At 37.6% G+C, this 19,091-nt stretch overlaps 1 protein-coding gene across 1 annotated transcript in view; it reads left to right on the top strand.

Annotated features, from left to right (window-relative positions):
- The first annotated feature begins 385 nt into the window (after positions 1-385).
- Positions 386-19,091, top strand: part of ALG13 (ALG13 UDP-N-acetylglucosaminyltransferase subunit) — a 66,644-nt gene continuing 47,938 nt past the window's right edge. Inside the window, 3 exon segments of the mRNA XM_004769084.3 lie at positions 386-538; positions 1,500-1,662; positions 3,359-3,497. Coding sequence (XP_004769141.1) covers positions 458-538; positions 1,500-1,662; positions 3,359-3,497 — 383 coding nt within the window. The 5' untranslated portion in view covers positions 386-457.

The following is a 19,091-nucleotide window of genomic DNA, read 5'->3' as shown; positions in this document are numbered from 1 at the left end:
TGAGCGATCTTGAAAAGGCCTTTTTTTTTTTTCCCCACATGCTCTCTACAGACTCTAGGTAAAACCATAGCTCAAACGAATATTGGCAAAACAGGGTAGCAAATAGAGTCCCGAACTCCTGAAAGATTTCTGGTACTCAAGCAATGACGCCAGCACAGGTTTAGGTGTGAGGCTTCAACGTTTTTCTTAACTACCTTTGGAAAAAAAGTAAATCTGTCAACTGCCACTTTACTGTTGTAATGGCCCGCTGAACTCATCCACGCATCAAGTTTGTGACACGTAGGCCATTGGTACTCTTCGGCCCCACCCCCGCCCCCGCGCCACACCCCCCAGTTCCCACCGCCCTCTGGCGCCTTGGTCGACTTCCGTCTTCCCCACTGAGCGCGGCCGCTGCCGCCCACGTGGCCCCCGCTACGTCACATCCGGCCCTTGCGAGTCGGGGCTGGGAACCCGCGCGATGAAGTGCGTATTTGTCACTGTAGGGACCACCAGCTTTGACGACCTCATTGCGCGTGTCTCGGCGCACGACACTCTGCAAGTGAGTGGGGGAGGTGGGCGTGCGGGCGCGTGGCGGCTTCCTTCGCCGCTCGCCGCCGCTAGCCCTACCACTAGCCTCGGTAACCTTGCCTGACCGCAGCTCTCGGGAAGAAGCCCCACAGCTCTACCTCAGGTGCCGCCGCCCCTTTTCAGGCTCCGCCCTGCGCTCGGCTGGGCCCTCCTCCTGCTCTCCCTCTCCTCAGCGTCTTCCGCCTCCTCTTCCCGCTTTCCCGCCGCCCTCTAGGCGGCTCCTCCCCGTCCTTTCTCCGGCTCCTCCTTTCCCCGGCTTTTCCCTCCCGACTCTCCGCCTCTCCTGCCTCGGGCTTCGCCCCTCCTTCCCGCTGCTCCGCCTCTTCAAGTGGGGCTTCTCCGGTCCGGGCCACCCTCCAGCTGTTCCTCCGTCCGGTTCGGGGTCGCGTGGTCGGTGTCGGGCACCTTCGCGCGCTCGGCCCCGCCTCTCCCGGCCGGGCTTGGCTCGGCTCAGTCCGGCCGGTCCCAGTCAGCGCGCCGTCGCCGCTCTACACTCGCCGCGCTCCGGCGAGCCCGCCGCGCCTCGCGGTCTCCTCAGGGGCTCTCGAGGCGGGCGTCCTCCGGCTGCGGCGGCTCTTCCTGGCCAGTGGTTCGCGCAGCTTCAGACCTGAGGCAAATTGGGGCCGTTTCTTCGTCTCCCCTCTAGTCTCTGACGCCTTTTTCAGGGTCTCGCCTGGTCTTCTGCCTGTGGCGTGGCCAGTCCTCTCAACGGCTTGGTGAGCAGGGTCGCGTAAATCTTAACCGATAGGACTTGTGAGGTACCTTGTTGGGGCCCGGTACGGGGGCAGAGCGTCGTTCTGGAAAAGTAAGATTGGCTGCAGGTAGATTCTGCGGCCCGCGCTCCGGTCTGAACACCGACTTTAGGGTTGTTTTTACAGTAGCTTGTTTAAAAGTCCCGCTTTTTCTTTCTTTCTCCCCCCCCCCCTTTTCAGATCTTCAAGAGCCTGGGCTACAACCGACTTGTCCTTCAGATAGGTAGAGGAAAGCTGGTACCTGAACCATTCAGTACTGAGTCATTTGCTCTGGATGTTTACAGGTACAAGGATTCATTGAAAGAAGATCTTCAGAAAGCGGATCTTGTTATTAGTCACGCAGGTAAAGTGCCTTAGAGTACCACGGTTTGGGTTTTGATAGTAAAAACAGAAACTTGAAATTTTCTGAGGTAAAGTAAAATTGCTAGGGTAAGGCACTGTAGCCCTTTTGAGTATAATACTTATTGGAACGTACCTATTGAGAACATTATTAGAGAGTTTATTATTTCGGGGTGATACAAGGAAAGAAAATTAACAACATAGACCACATTTAAAGTAAGAAACTCCAAACACGGGCAAAATAATTTACCCACCGTTGTGCGTAAAGAGTTGTCAAATTTGAAATTAGTATTTGGGCTTAAAATTGCAGGAATGTTCTGCCAGCTAATTGGTTGGATTGGACATGGAGAAATTGGCTTGGAAAGATTTTTTTTTTATATTTTAAATGTATGAAATGAATGCAGTCAAAAGTATTCTTTAACCAGATGTTGTGGAAACCATTGCCTGTTCTTCAAAAACCATCCTGATCTAGTTAGACTACCAGTACCTTCACAAGAACTGTTTTTGGGGAGCTTTGCAATTTCGATTGCTGGGTAAGTGAGGGAGGAAGCTTCCTGGTTCTTAAGAGTGTAGTTTGAAGGGGGAGAAGTTATTAGAAATAAACATTACTAACACATTAGTGATTAGTAGCATATAGGGTAATATTTAACAGTTCTTGGTACCATTCTTTGTGCTTTGTGTGTATAAGTTATTGAATCCTCCCAGACTTACGAGCTGAGTATTATTAGTATTCCTGTTATACAGATGAGGAAACAGACACAGATTAACTGTAACTTGTCCAATCAAGTTAGTAGATAAAAGTCTGGCGTTGGAGTCTAAAGTAGTCAACCTAAAATCCTTTGTCTACTTATCCATCTCCTCACTCCCATTTACTTTTTTAAGTTTTTTATTGTTTATTAAGATTTTATTTGAGACAGAGCATGAGCGGGAGGAAAGGGAGAGAAGGAGAAGCAGACTTCCCACCGAGTAGGGAGCCCAGGCAGCCCTAAGCAGGGCTCCATCCCTAGACCCCGAGATTGTGCCTTGAGACAAGCCAAAGGCAGCCCCTTAACTGACTGAGTGACCTAGGTGCCCTGGTCACTCCCATTTAAAATACCTAAAGAGTTTTAGATTTCAGAGTTGAATTGACCCAAATGTTGTATATATGCACATTTATGGAGATTAATTCTTGACATTTTGGGGATGGTACCTCACAGGCAGACTTTTAAGGATCGTCAGAATTTTAAAGATTTTACTTACTTGTTTGACAGAGAGAGATCCAAGTAGGCAGAGAGGCAAGCAGAGAGGGGGAAGCAGGCTCCCTGCTGAGCAGAGAGCCTAGTGCGGGGCTCAGTCCCAGGACCCTGAGATCATGACCTGCGCCTGGCTCAACCCACTGAGCCACTCAGGCACCCTTGAACTTAAATCTTAATTGAATTCAAGGCTCATGCCCAGGGCATACTAGTGGAGGGCAAGTGGCAAAGCACTGAATCGTAGGTCGTAATATTGTGGGCAGTGGTAAAGAATGTATTTTTCAAGTCAAGTTTATAACACATAGAGCAACTGATCACTACATTTTTCTGTCATTTGAATGTGTAATTAAAAGGCCGGGTTTGTAGTTCTGCCAGCTAAGTTCATCATCTTCATTTCTACCTATAAAGCTTGGTGGAGGACTTTAGGTCTTTTTTTTTTTTTTAAACTATTAAACAATTTTGACCTAGGTGCAGGAAGCTGTTTGGAGACGCTGGAAAAAAGAAAGCCCCTTGTAGTGGTTGTAAACGAAAAGTTGATGAACAATCATCAGTTGGAATTGGCAAAGCAGCTGCACAAAGACGGGCATCTCTTCTACTGTACCTGCAGGTATACTACAGACTGATAATTTGACTTCTTACCTTAAATCCTCCTTAGCTGTTCTTACCCACTTACCTAACCTGTCTGTCTTTTGAACCTCTTACCTTCTGCTTATCAAATATACTTTGATTTTTCTCACCTGTGAAGCTCTCTTATTTGTCTTCCACTGTGAGTGGGATCTCTGTTCTATTTCTTTCTGTGTCTGTGCCTGCTTCATTTCATGTGAATATCTCTGTGTGTACGCATGTATGTAAGTTCCGTCTGGTGTGCAAGTCTGTGAGAATAAAATTTTTGAGTTCATTAGATTTTCATTATTTGAAGAGGGTATTTGATTATTTTTTATAATTAAGGTTTTGCCTTTAGTAAATCCATTTGGATCCCTAAGTGAAATTTACTCACTCATTAATTAAACTACACCTAATATGTCATATGCATTGTTTTTAAATGCTATAGATAAAGTGATAAACATGAGGTAAAGCCCCTGCTTTCATGATACTTAGATTCCAGTGGTGGGAGATAGAATACTGCTCATAAATAAGTGATGGAAGATAATTTCATGTGGTGAAATGTGTTATGAAGGAAATAAGGCAGGGTGATATGATAGCTGGAAGTGAAGATTAATTAGATTGGTCAGGGAAAGCATGACTGAGTAATGACATTTGAGCTGAGACCTAAAAGACAAGAGCTAATCATGTGAAGCTCTAGAGGAAGAAGGAACAGCAGCAACTACAAAGGTCCTAGGTTAGGAACGAGCTTGGAGTTTGTTTTGTTTGAGGAGCAGAGGGAAGGTTAAGTGTGGCAGGAGTATGGCAAGCAAGGGAGAAGATAGTATAAGATGAGACTGGGTGGAGATAGTTCACATAAGAGTTGTGATTTTATTCTGTGTTTAGTGAGAAGCCATTAAGTATTTTAAGCCAGAGGAATTACAATGGTAAGGAGTATTATTTTCTAGAAGTATATTCAAATTCAACAAGAACTGATCAACATCACTGTAGAAGGATGAAGAAAATTGCTGGTTGGTTTTCTATTCTTCTTGAGACATTAGAAGCTTGCAAAAGGGTCAGGTCAGTAATTCCCAATTATTTGACTTAAAAAGCTATCCTAGTTTGATGTTTTAAAAAGTAAAGACCTCATAGAAGTATTATAAAGTACTTATTTTTATGTTTTAATAATTGAAATTAATTTTAAAGTGAAAAACCTTAAACTGGCTAGAACATAAAAAGTTTGTCTTTTAACTTCACTGCGTGTCTCTTATGCACTCAGTAAATACTTTTTCTTTCATTAAATATTTATTGAGCATCTGCGATGTGCCAGGCATTATTCTAGGTACTTGTCATGTATTGGTGAACAAAACCAACAATTCCTGTTCTCATTGAGCGGGGAGGCAAGTTCATTGATTGCTTCAGGGACAATTATTGATGTCCTAATCCCTGTATGAGATTGGAGGAGAGAAAATATCAGGGTGGCAGTGCAACACCGAAGCCATTATTAAAAGTATTGTGAATCTGGAGAAGCTTGGTAGTAAACATTATGTAGGCTTCAGATAATGGGTATAACTGTCCTTGGATAGTTGAGACTGATAGGGTTTAACATTTTTAAATGAAGAATAAACTCCTCCTCCTAAAGGGGGCACACAAGTCAATTTTTCCAGACACTTTTAATGAGTATTTTTATTCTACATGTTAATTCAGCTTTGATTTTATGTCAGTACATTTAAAAGGAGAAAGCACTGATATCAGAAACATCCTGATTCTTTACTCAAGGTGAAAAGGAAGCTCTACAAGTCTCCCAATTTACTTTTTACAGTTTTAGAAGTCTTTTTCTTAATATTAATTTCAAGAAAGTCACACACATGAATGCTGTAAAGATCAGTAATTGGTTGTATTTTCATTTTAGGTATGTTATTTATTCCCCCAAATCTAGGCTAGGTAGCTGTATATCTTGTTCTAATTTAAGTGGCTGCTTTACTTAAATTTCTGAAGTAATACTTTTATGTCATGGTTTGGAATCTACTTCCAACATGCATGGTGATTGTATATTGCTTAATTATATATGGATTTATGATTTATGATTGTGAAATAACTTTTCTTTGCCAGTAATTTACTACCTTCATGCATGGTCCAGTAGTCTCCCCAGCTTACTGTTCTTGTCTGGCAGCTGTTACTTTTGTTTTTATTTATTCTGTTTTTATAAATTAATTTTGCTTTGGTTTATATCTGCTCAGTCCTGAGAAATGTTCAAGAGCCATGTGATCACATCTTTCATGAAATAGTATTTCTGTAATATTTCAGTTGACATGATATATAGTATGTGTTGAATTGGTATTGATGTGTACTACATAGTGCTATTCATAGTGCTTTAATCTTTGTACGTATGGTTGACCCTCGAACAACACAGATTTGAATGACATGGGTTCATTTATATGCGGATGTTTTTTCAGTACAGTACTGTAAATGTGCTTTCTTTATGATTTTCATAATAATGTTTTTTCTCCAGCTTACTGTATTAAGAATTACAATGCATAACATAATGTACAAAATGTATGTTAATTGACTCTATGTGAACAGTAAGGCTTCTGTGCAATAGTAGGCTATTTGTAGTTAAGGTGTGGGGGAGTCAGAAGTTGTATATAGATTTTCTTTCTTTTAGGATTTTTTATTTATTTGAGAGAGAGAGCACAAGTGGGAGGGAGGGGTAGAGGGAGAAGGAGACGCCGAATCCCTGCTAAGCTGGAGCCCAACATGGGGCTCCATCCCAGGACCCTGAGATCATGACCTGAGCCGAAGATAGATGCTTAACCTACTGAGCCACCCAGGTGCCCTTGCAAGTTGTATATGAATTTTCAATTGCGCAGATGGTTGGTTTCATTAACTCCACCTTGTTCAAGGGTCAACTATACCTAAAATAAAGTTATATTAAAATTCATATGTACAGTTTGAGAAGCATCACAATATTTTTGGAAGTTAGATTCAGTCATCAAGTGGGCAGCAGATGAATTACAGGATTTTCTCCCTTGTTACCTAATATTTTTCTTCTTTTGTTTTAGCACGCTTCCTGGGCTGTTACAGTCAATGGACTTATCAACACTGAAATGTTTTCCTCCTGGCCAGCCAGAAAAATTTTCTGCATTTTTGGATAAAGTTGTTGGATTACAAAAATAAACACTAATCTCTGAACACTTTAAAAACACCCCCCAAATCCAACCTATGGAATGTGGTTAAATCAAGTTAAATATATAGTATATATTTACAGATATAAATTAATAAACTTACACATCTATAGAATGTACAGAAAATTTTAATGGTGTGAATGTTAGCTTTTGGGTCCAAATCCTTACTGCAATTTAGTAAATTCAGTAGATTTTTACTTTATAGTTTAGTTAAAATATGTAGTGAGCATTCACAGGTTTTATTCTAGAATCCCAAATTGATTTAGAAATCACAAAAAAAAGATGAGTTAAATCTGGAAACTTTGACAAGAACCTCAAACGTAGTTATTAGTTTGGTGTTCCTTAGAATAAGAAAAATGAAGCAGTAACAAATTTGTAAAGGCATTTGAGAGTCAAGATCATTAGCTGTACAGTTTAAAGAACCAGTTTTTTAAAAAGCAGAAATGATGAGTTATGTTCTGTGAAATAAAATATTAAATAATTACCTTAAAAAGGTTAATTAAAGGTTAATAATATTAAATATCAAGTCCATTGATTATGGTACTTGGAGAAATTTTAGTGGAATAGATTTGTTCTCTTTCCTCAAATGCAAATAGAAAATGACAAAATAATCTTGTTCTATCTATATCAAAGTTTTATTGGTTTGAAAAGAAGTCAAAAAGGACTTAGGCTAATAGGACTTGATGTTATTTTTAAGGGCCCCTTCTCATAGCAGTGCTGAAACATTTATTGTAACAGTAATTTATAATTTATGTACTTATAAAATTAGTTTTCACTCTTCAGATATACTTTCCATAATATTCCAAAATGTTGGCTATTCTAAGCATTTTACTTGAGATGCTTTATATAATGTTTCTATAGATTTATTTTCCTGATTGTGTTTTACTTAGGTTAATATTAAATTATTAACTAGTAGTAGAAGGTGGTGGCTGAGAAATACTCTGGGTAGCAGGAGGAAGCCAGCTTGGATTAAAATTTTGCTGAGACTAATCTAACAAGTGAGTAATTAACATCTGCTTAGTTGAGAATTCACAGCACCGGAATCCTAAATGTACATTAGTCTAATTGCTAATATTATATAGGAAAGGCCCTTTTCCAATATATGGAGAGAATATACTGGGCTCACTTACATGTTCTAATTTGAGAAAAATTGTGGCTTAAAATGTATTTTGATCACTTGGTTTTTAAGTCATGAAGGACTAACCACAGAATCAGAAACAAAGGGTCTGCTTAAACATCAGGCAACTGTGAAGTGGTATGAGACCGCAAATCCTCTGTTTTCTTTCTCACAAGAGTATATAGCCCTGACTCCATTATTTCATTTAGCAGAGACTTAAGTCAATGGTATTGTGTGTAGTGATACCCCTTAACTATATACCTCTGAAATATTTTTATCAGTTGTTCAGCTTAAAAAACCAGGGATCTCTCAGACTCAATTTGATTTGACAGGAATTCTTGGGATCATCTCATGCAATCCCATCATTTCATAGATGAAGAAGGCCAGAGGTTTGCAGTTGTCTATCAGCCTCTGACAGAGAGCTGCCACTGGAGAAGCAGCTTCTTGACTCCTGGTCTTATACTCTCTACCACACCATAATATATATTGTAAGCTTTTTGATTCTTCATAATTGTTTGTCTAGTATTTAGTTACTTCCTTCCAGGGAGAGTTTTGTTCATTTATTAGAAGTTGTTTACTTTAGTAGGAATTTCACACTTAATTGGGTTTTTCTTTGGTGTTTGATAAACTTATCTTAGACTTAGAAACCTGTGATTCCTCAGTTTTTGGAATCTAGCAAAATTCCATGGGTAGGATTGATACTAGATTGAATAAAGGAAGACTTTAAGACTGAATTGTAGATTTTTGGAGTTGGAAGACAATTTTAAACATAATTAGTACAAACCATTTTTTTATATATGAGGAAGAAGGCTAAGATAAATTAATTGCCAAATTTACCTGCTAATGGTCTTAGGAAAAATTAATGGTAATCAAGATTCTATTTGGAATATTCGCTCTGAATGAAGTTTATTTGGTTTCATTGCATGGCAGGGCTTCAGGTTCTTGAAGTCAGTGGGTAAGTGGAATTTAGTTTATTTAGCAGTTTTCTGTTGGAGTTACTTAAATTTCCAGGGATAATCAAGCAAAAGAGTATTTTGAGAAATTGTGGTATCATGGATAGGTTCAAAGTTGGACAAGTAATAGTAGAAAGTTGATTCTGGAGTACATGAAAAGTGATGTGGGGTTATAGGATGACCTTGGGAAGTAGGGAGTTCAGATGACTGCTTATGATTTGTGAGGAAAAAGCTGGAAGGATTTGGTGGGAGGTAAGATAGTGCAACTGATGAACTTGATGTGGGATTTTGGAACCTTAAAAGGTATAGTTGAGTCTTGAACAATGTGGAGGGTTAGTGGTGCAAGACCTGTGCACAGTTGAAAATCCACATAAACATTTTGACTCCCAAAAGATGGGACTAATATCCTGCTGTTGACTAGAAGCCTTACTGATCACAGACTGTCAATTAACACATATTTTGTATATTATGTGTATTATATACTATAATCTTAATAAAGAATGGAGAAAAGGAAATGTAAAGAAAATCAAGGAAGATACAGTTACAGTACTTTACTATATTATAAAAACAGTCTGTTTAGGTAGACCTGCACAGTTCAAATCCGTGTTGTTCAAGGGTCAGCTAGTCATTATTTGAAAGTACTGCCAAGTGTCTGATTTTAGACGTTTGAGAGTACTACTCTGCTTTTAAAGGTAAATCATGTAGATAAAAAGGGCAATATAAAAATGTGTACCACCACTTTGATAGATCGAGGAAGAGTTTTCTAAGACTAAAAAAAAGTCTAATTACTACATGTAATGTATTCATTTTTCTTGGCCCTTTATTATGGTATAAGCAGTTAATCAGTCTGATTTCACTCAAATTGCAAAATTTTCAGACCAAAAATCTGCATACAGTGTAAGAAGTGAAGTGTATGGGCAGACTATTTGAAACTGATTTGGGGAAAAGGTTTGGAATGGATGGTCCATATAGTTGTATACTAATCTGTTTTTTTGCTGTACAATACTATGTTTTTGTGGGGGAGTGGGAAATGAAAAATAATTAACACTTGTTACTTGCTTAGTATCTCTCATACTATTTAAAGCAGTTTAGGAGTTTCTGGGTGGCTCAGTCATTTAAGGGTCTACCTTCGGCTCAGGTCATGATCTCAGAGCCCTGAAATTGAGCCCCATGTCTGGCTCCCTGTTCAGCCGGGAGTCTGCTCTACCTTTCCCTCTCCCTTACCCACTGCTTGTGCTCATTCTCACTTGCTCTCTTGAATAAATAAAAAATATTAAAAAAAAGTTTACAGGTACGAAGTTACTTAATTTTTACAATAACTTTATGAAGTAGTTACTATTCTTCCATTTTGTGGATGAGGAAACTGAGCTCAGCATCATGCAAAAAGGAAGTTTTATGTAACTTAAGTGTCCGATGGACTGGGAATTTTAATTGCTAGAATGCTGATTTCCACTGTGTTTCTTCCATCATTTATTGGTGACAGGACAATATTTAAAGTCAAGACTATTCCAAGAAATTTTGATTGATAACCACAGATATATTTCAGTCTTTACATTGTTATTTTTAAAAGCATACTGAATGCTAATCAAAATCCATGTGGAGAAACTCCCAAATGGTTTGCCTGGTTGCAACTTACTTACTGTCTCTTTTTTCTCTAAATATTTTGGGTTCTATTTTTGGTCCTGTTCTCTTTATATATATTTTTTTCTTATCATTTTCATTACTCTCAGAGATACCATTGATGCTCCTATCTATATTCCCTGACTCTTCGATTTGAGCTCCTGAATGTATTTCCAGTTACCTGAACTAAAATCTATTTCTCCTTCCATCCTTCTGAAATCCTTGCCTGTGTTGATGATATTATCATTTAGTCCTCTAGGCTTATATCTTTAACCCATTATATCTGATCAATCACCAGGTTCTCTTAGCTTTACTTTCTGAATATCTTGAGCCCATTTATTTGCTCACTTAGTCTTGTAACATAAATGTGTAATAAGCATCTACTTTTTGTATCAGCACTCAAGACATCGATTCCTGCTCCGGATGAACAGTCTAGTTGAGGAGGAACTGTCTTACTCATTGAATCCTCTGCCCATAGCACAGTAGGCTTTCCATAAATGATAAATGTACTTTTTCTCATTTTCTTGATTGGGATTAGGTCTTTAGGAAGCACTGTCATCTTGCACACAGTCATTATATAGAGTCTAGTATGTCTCTTGTTCAGAAGAAAGATGTGACCATCACATTGTATGGTGAAATTTGTAGGCTTAAATGTTCATAGGACTGTCATTAAAACAGTAATACTGATTGTATGTAATATCCTAATGCTATTTAAGTGTCTGTCAAATAAGGGAACCTATTGGGGATTTTTGGTAAAACATGTTAAAAATCAAGAGGTTTGTTAAAAGCAGTAGCTATAGTGTTTTCCAGTAAAAGATTACATGGAGAAAGATTTTTAAGATAACTACCAAACAACAATTTAATTCCTTCTTAAATGGTTTATTCCTTATGTGAATATTCTAGCACAGTCTTTATGCTGAATAGTTCTTTAAATTATAATTTTTGTAGGTGGCTATATAGAAGGTGAGCAAACCTAGCTTGCTTCAAACAGGAATTTCCTAAAGAATATGTGCTCCTTGACTGATAATATTGATTCTCAGAATATATTTAGGGTCTTTTATATCATTAAATACCATCTATTGTGGTATTTTTTTAAGATTTTTAAAAAAGATTTTATTTTTATTTATTTGACAGACAGGCATCACAAGTAGGCAGAGAGGCAGGTGGAGAGAGGAGGAAGCAGGCTCCCTGCTGAGCAGAGAGCCCAATGTGGGGCTGTATCCCAGGACCCGGAGATCAGGACCTGAGCCGAAGGCAGAGGCTTAAACCACTGAGCCACCCAGCTACCCCTCTATTTTGGTATTTTACTTCTAGCTTTTTACTGTGTTAATTAATTTTTTACCACAGCCAGACCAAACTTATTTTGACTGACACTGTCATTTTATTTTGATGGCTATATAGTCCTCCTATTTAAGGCAAACCCTCTTTGGGTCTTAGAACCCTTCAAAATTTCTAAAACTTGCCTCTCTCTCACCGACACACATTTTGCAGTGAATTTCAGGGAGTTTTTACCAGGTACCCAGGCACCAGGTTAAGAATCTCCAGAATGGTTAATTTAAGTATTTTCATTCCTCATTCATTGTTTATTAGTACTCTGGTGATAAGGAAGTCCTCTGATTAAATACATATAAATTTAGCAATTCCCAGTTTTATCACATAACAAATTAGAAACTTAACAAGTTTAACACCTGCCAAACACAATTTGAAATAAATTTTAATATTTATTAACTGTCTATAACCCATAATGTCTTATGTAGCACTATTTCTAATTGATAAATGGAACTAAATGGAATTTTTTTCATTTGTACTAATTCTAGGATATACTAGGTGAGGCTATTTGGAAAAGCAGTACAGTTCTGTACCTTGTTAACTGTCAAGTGTGTTTCTAATGATTTTGCTGAACTGATAGTCACTGTTGGAATGATGTCTGTGAGGCCATATATTGCATCTTCTTTACTGTTCATTTCTTTTTTTGTATAGAACATACTGGTTGTTTCTCCACTGCCAGTGTGCAGTGGGTGGATAGTACACTTCCCAAATTTAGGAGTGAAAAACATTCTTAAATCCTTGGCCTAAGTGATTTTCTGAATCTCCGTTTTCACATTTGTGAATTAGTAAAGCTTATAATTTCCTTCATAGGTGATTTCTAAGACACAAGACCAATTATGTGACATGTTTGAAAATTAAAAGAATGTCACTGAAATAGTGCATTTTCTCGGTTTGAGTTTTTTGTTTTAAGAAGTAGGAGTAGAGGGGCACCTGGGTGGCTCAGTCTTTAAGCGGCTGCCTTTGGCTTGGGTGATCTGAGACCCACATTGGGCTCCCTGCTCTGCAGAAGGCCTGCTTTTCTCTCTCCCAGTCTCCTTCCTTGTGTTCCTGTTCTCGCTGTATCTCTGTCAAATAAATAAAATCTTAAAAAAAGGAAGTAGGAGTAGATTTAGATTTCACCTGGAATTCACAGTATATACTACTAAGTGATACAGAAAGCAAAGCCTTCCTTGAATTTCATATTCAAATTCATTGTCCGTCTCTAGCTGGGGTTATAGTTAGAGAATTAAAGATTATTTAGAATTTTAAGTGCATCAAAACAAGAGTGTTCTGGTTTATATTCTCCTTTCCTTCAATCCCCTGTTTGTTGATAGACTGTTCAGAAACTGTATTTTGAATAATAAACCAACCCCTAGTATTTCTGTGCCATTAGGATACATTTTTAAACAAAGCATTACTTTTTTTTTTTTTAATCTATATCAGAGTGCTTCAGATGAAGTGGGAAGAGTAGGAAATGAAAGCAAGTGGGTCTTGGTAGCGTTTCTTTTACTTTGCATATCTGAAGGATCACTGCTCTGGGAAATCAATTCTTTATTGTCTCTTTACTAAAGCTTGAGGAGGGAGGGTGAATAGGATCGAATGGCCAGATTTTGTTTTGGAACCATTGTGTTCCCTTCCCTCATGAATCCTGCTTTGTTCATTTTGTTTAAATGTCTACTATGAAGAAAGGCAACAGGTTCTGTTGCCAGTGTGCTGTTAAAAATGTTTTTAAAACATTTTTCAAAATGTTTACCATCACATTTTTTAGAAATGAAAAACCTTAAAAAGAGGTCCTGTAGGGTTGAGTTCTTTACCCCAATTGGTCCCATGTTATTTTGGTACTAAAAATAAGTGAAATAAATGATTTAATGTTAGGGTATTTTAAGAGAGTTTATTTGATGGAGAGAGACACAGTGAGGGAGGGAACACAAGCAGGGGGAGTGGGAGAGAGAGAATCAGGCTTCCTGCTGAGCAGGGAGCACAGGTGGGGCTCAACCCTACTGGAATCATGACCTGAGCCAAAGGAAGCTAGGCGCCCCTGTGTGCGAAGTTTTTTTTAATACTGATTGCCTTTTACCAGTTTCCCACAAGTCTTTACATACATGTGATTGTCATTTTTATTTTTTCCAGTTTTGGATAAAATTGATAATAACTGTAAAAGTTTAATGTATATGACATATTATTGAATACATGTATATATTGCAAAATGATTACCACAGTTAATATCTATCACCACACATCGTTATAAATCTTGTTGCCTTTAAAAATCTAGGTCTGTATTTCATTTCTAAGGTAAGATTTACTCATCTTTATGTGGGTCAGTCAACCCCACAATTTGCCAGGATAATAAGTTAATCCCCCTAGATACTGTTTTTATGCTTAAATGTTGATCACAAATTTGACCATCTAAAGGGAGGGCAAATATGTTATCTACCATTGAGTCATAGTTCCTTAGACCTGAAAGAGCTTAAAAATGCAGCATATCTCCTTTCATAGATGAGGAAACAGACTCAGAAAGTAGAATAAGCAAGTTCATAATATTCTTTTCATGGTACCATGTTGCCTCTCAAACTAATAACTCCTGTCCTGTCCTATATACATTGACAACTAAACCTATGTCACAGATACTGTATGCTTTAAAAAAAAATTTGAGGCATATACCTCATTTAATTAGTTAAAGCATGGAGTGTTAACTCAGAACTTAAACCAATAGTATTCATGTGTTGTACTACAGAGAATTTTTCTATGTGATCAGTGAAGAAATGAGACAATTCTAGCAATTAAAACAAGTCACATTTGCAGGTTAAATTTTAATATAAAATGTAGTAATCAAATTAAAGCATTTTGATTTCATAGTAAGTCAAATGTTAATTAATTTTATTTTCTTCAATCTGTTTTTTTTGAACTGGTACCCAGAGTACAGTGCCTAAAAGTTTTTAAGGCGATTATTTTTCTTTCTATCATTTTCAGAAGTGCAAGAAGCCTTATCAGGGTTGGGGAAAGCTCCTCTGCAGAGCTATATTTGAACTTCGGCTTGATTTCCAGAATTTAGGTGAAATTGTTCTAGTTCTTACCTTTTTTTTAAACCAATGAATTTCTTAGTGAATTGTTTTGTCAGGTAGCCCCTAAAAGCAATCAATATGTACACTTTTGTACTATACACTTAACATTTGGTATCTTACCTAATTATTCCAGCAGCCTTAGGTATAGATGATGAAAAAGTTAGTACAGCATCATTTTTTCAAACTGAAACAATTGAGAAGGAAAAGCTATTGTGCATTAGCAGCTTATTAACTTGAATGCTCAAAGTTACCTGCTTGACTTTGAATCTGGCTTTTCCCAAATCAGAAAAGGCCCCCATGAAAAGGCCAGTTCAAAGTTAAGCAGGTGATTTTAGGGTTCCTTAGAGCCTTTAATATTGCTAATGGGCATTGTGAACCTCAAAGATTGGATTATAGTGTGCAGTATTTGCTGAAATTTTCATCTCAGAACTCTTTTTAGAGACACTTATTAATAACTTGTGAAACAACATCATTCGAGGATGCTAGTTCCCAAAGCGTGGCCCAGCAGCATCAGCATCACCGGAGAACTTGTTAGAAATACACAGTCTGAGGACACACCCCAGACCTGCTGAATCAGAATCTCTGGGCATAGGGTAATTTGTTTTATGGAGCCCTTTCACTGTTCTAGAGGTTTACAGGATTAGTTTGCTTTAGAAGAATAGTAAGCCAATTGGGATTTCAAGTGCAATAGATACTTCGAAGGACAGTATTAAATAATATGAAATAGCTATTATACACGGGATGGAGTCTACTATTGTCCTTCAGGTCTTTTTTGAAAAGTCTATTGTACTGATTTGGGGAATATAACTTGCACTTAACACCTGAGCCTTTGTTCATCTTTTCTTTTTTGGTATGTGATTCTTCTTTGTAATAATTGTGTAAGAATCAGAACAATATATAGTTCTTGTACTATTATTGATAGGATGTGAAAACTTGGACACATTTCATAGTCATTTGAAACTTGTTTCTTCATTTGTAAAATAGATCCCTTGTAGCTCTAATCTAAAATTCTGTCATTTTCCCAGTTTATTATGCTATTGTTTCTTCACTTAATATTTTTTAAAAAAATTATTTAAGATAATATACATAAATAGTATAAAATATTAACTAGTTCTACAGTGTGTATAACAGTTCTGTGTCCCACTTCTTCCCATCTCTAATAAGCTTTCTGTGGTTTGCCATAATACATTTTAAGTTTTGTAAGTGAATATGTTCAAACTTGTTTTCATTTATTTAATTTAAATAGCATCTTTAGATGTGCTAGTATGGAGGAGGACACTTTATATTCCTCTTTCACAGTAGGGATTCTGTGGATGATTTATTTTTTAATGGATGATTTTAAATAGAGAAAATAATTTATTTTAGTTCTTGTGAGATTTGTTTACAGTGTTGACATAATTACTTAAGTACAATATTCACATCTGAGTCCTATAGTCAGTGTGTGTTGATTACATTCCTTTTTTTTACTTACATCATTTTTATTTTTTAAAATTTTTTTAGATTTTATTTATTTGACAGAGGGAGAGATCACAAGTAGAGACAGGCAGAGAGAGAGAGGGAAGCAGGCTCTTTGCTGAGCAGAGAGCCCTGGGGCTGGATCTCAGGACCCTGAGAGCATGGCCTGAGCCGAAGGCAGAGACTTAACCCGCTGAGCCACCTATTTACATCATTTTTTTTTTTTTAGATTTTTTATTTTTTATTTTATTTATTTGACAGAGAGAGATCACAAGTAGGCAGAGAGGCAGGCAGAGAGAGAGAGAGAGGAGGAAGCAGGCTCCCTGCTGAGCAGAGAGCCCGATGCGGGACTCGATCCCAGGACCCTGAGATGATGACCTGAGCCGAAGGCAGCGGCTTAACCCACTGAGCCACCCAGGCGCTTTCATTTGGTCGATTTTCTAGAAAAATACTCCCAAACTCTCCAAAAGAGGTATACATCTTTTCTAGTATGTTTAAATAAGGTATCTGTAACTTTATAATTTATTTTTGAAATGTCTGTGCTGGAGTTCTCCTATCCTTTTAGGTAAACTGGTCATTCATTCTGTAGTCCTGCCAAATGTCTGCCCTCCTGGGATTTCCCCTTCACCCTGACCCTAGAAGTTCCTTTTGCTTCTCTCTTGCATTGAATCTCTGTTTCTAGGACTCTCTGCCCCCCCTTTTGTGGTTTAACCACTTTATTTTGGTTTCAAATACCCTTCATAGCTTTCTGAGAAAGGATGGTAATTTTTTTAATCTTTCATGTTTGATAGCTTGATATGGAGTTCAAGGTTGGAAATAGTTTTCCTCACATAATGAACTTTTTCCCTAGCTTTTAGTTCTTTCATTGAGAAGTTTATTGTTATCATATGTGTGATCTTTTGTATATGACCCAGTTTTCATCTCTGAAAGTTTTAGAATCTTGATCCCTGATTTCAGAAATGGTATGTGCATTGCTGATTATCTTTTTTGCTTTTATTTTTCTGGTACTTCATGGACCTTTTCAAGCTAAGTATAGGTACTCCAATTCTGCAGTTCTAGAATTTTCTTTTTTAAAGATTTTATTTATTTGTTGCAGTTAGAGAGCGCACATGTGAGAGAGCGAGTATGGGCAGGGGTGAGGGACAGAGAGAGAAAGGCTCCCAGCTGAGCAGGGAGCCCAATGCGTGGCTCCATCCCAGGACCCATGGGATTGAGCGAAGGCAGCTGCTTAACCAGTTGAGCCACGCATGCACCCCTAGAATTTTCAGCATTATCATTATCATTTCTTCCCCTCCACTTGATCTTTTTGGGGGCCTCTTGTGTTAGATGTTGGCCATCCAGTAGTGATCCTCTGATTTTCTTTCTTTTTTCTCTTCAATCTTGTCCGTTCTGTGAGTTCCTCAACTCTAAATTCTTTCTGCTGCTTTTTCTTTGATTTTTTTCAATTTAAATACAGCAAAATGAGCCTTTTTCTTGTATAGTACTATAAAACTTGACAAACGTATAATTGTGTAACCACTTCCACAGTGAAGATAAAAATTACTTACATCACCCCCATACATCCCCTTTCTTCCAACTCTTTGTAGTCAACTTTTTCCTACAATCCTAGCCACTGGTAGCAACTAATCTGTTTTACTCTTTTTCCAATTTGTCATAAATGTAGTCATATAGTATATAGCCTTTTGAATCTTCACTGAATACAATTCCTTTGAGATTCATGTATGTTCTTTCATGTATTTATATCTCATTTTTTATTACTGAGGTGTATTCTGTTGTATGGATGTGCCAGTTCATTTACCAATTGAAGGATGTTTGAATTGTTTCCAGTTCAGGGTGTCATGAAAATGAATAAAGGTGCTATAAACGTTCATGCACAGGTTTTTGTGTGAGCTGAAGTTTTCATTTCTTTTGGGTAGATAACTAGAAGTGGGATTGCTGGGTTATGTGGCAACTCTGTTTATAGACACCACTAAACAAATTTTTTTGGAGTGGCTGTACTATTTTATTCATACAAGCAACATGTGAGAGTTCCAGTTGCTCCAAGTCCTTGGCAACACTTGTTATTACAAGTTTTTTTTTTTTTAAACGTAGTGATTCTAATATGTATATTATGGTATCTCATTAAAGATACACAGATGGCCATTAGATACAGGAAAGGTTTTCAGCATTGTTAGTAAGAAAATGCAAAACAAAACCACAATGAGGTACCATTTGATACCCACTATGATGGCTATAGTCAAGAGATGGACAGTAATTATGGATAGGATATAGCAAAATGGGAACCCTCATATACTACTGATGAGATTGTAAAATGGTGCAGCTATTGTGGAAGATAGTCTTGTCAGTTGCTCAAATAGTTAAACATAGATCCAGCAACTCCATTCCTAGGTATTATCCAAAAGAATAGAAAGACAAAAAAGAATTTTTGTCCAAACAAAAATTTGCACATGAATGTTTATAACAGCATCAGTCATAAAAAGCCAAAAAAAGTGGGAAGGACTTAAATGTCTACTAATTGATGGATGGGTAAATAAAATATAGTTTAATTGTTGGATTGAATTATTGATACATGCTACAACAACATGGGTGAACCTTTTTAAATTCTGTTTTCAGTGCAAAAAGGTGGCTTTATTTAAGTACAGGGAGAGGACCCATTGGCAGAAAGAGCTGCCCATGGGTGAACTTTTAAAGCCTGCTAAATGAAAGAAGCTAGCTACACAGGACCATATATTGTATGATTGCATTTATTGAAATGTCTAGAATAGGCAAGTATAGAGAGACAACATTGTTGGTTACCTGGAGTTGATGGGCATGGGGGATTGGAGATTGGTGGTTATGGGGTTTGGTTTCATTTGAATGTAATAATATTCTGAAATTGATTTCCAATGGGTACCAGCTCTGTAAATGTACTAAAAATTA

Source organism: Mustela putorius, unplaced genomic scaffold, assembly GCF_011764305.1.
Source record: "Mustela putorius furo isolate JIRA1106 unplaced genomic scaffold, ASM1176430v1.1 tig00003901_pilon_pilon_pilon, whole genome shotgun sequence".
In the NCBI taxonomy this organism is placed as follows: domain Eukaryota; kingdom Metazoa; phylum Chordata; class Mammalia; order Carnivora; family Mustelidae; genus Mustela; species Mustela putorius.
This window is presented reverse-complemented; position numbering and strand designations above follow the sequence as displayed.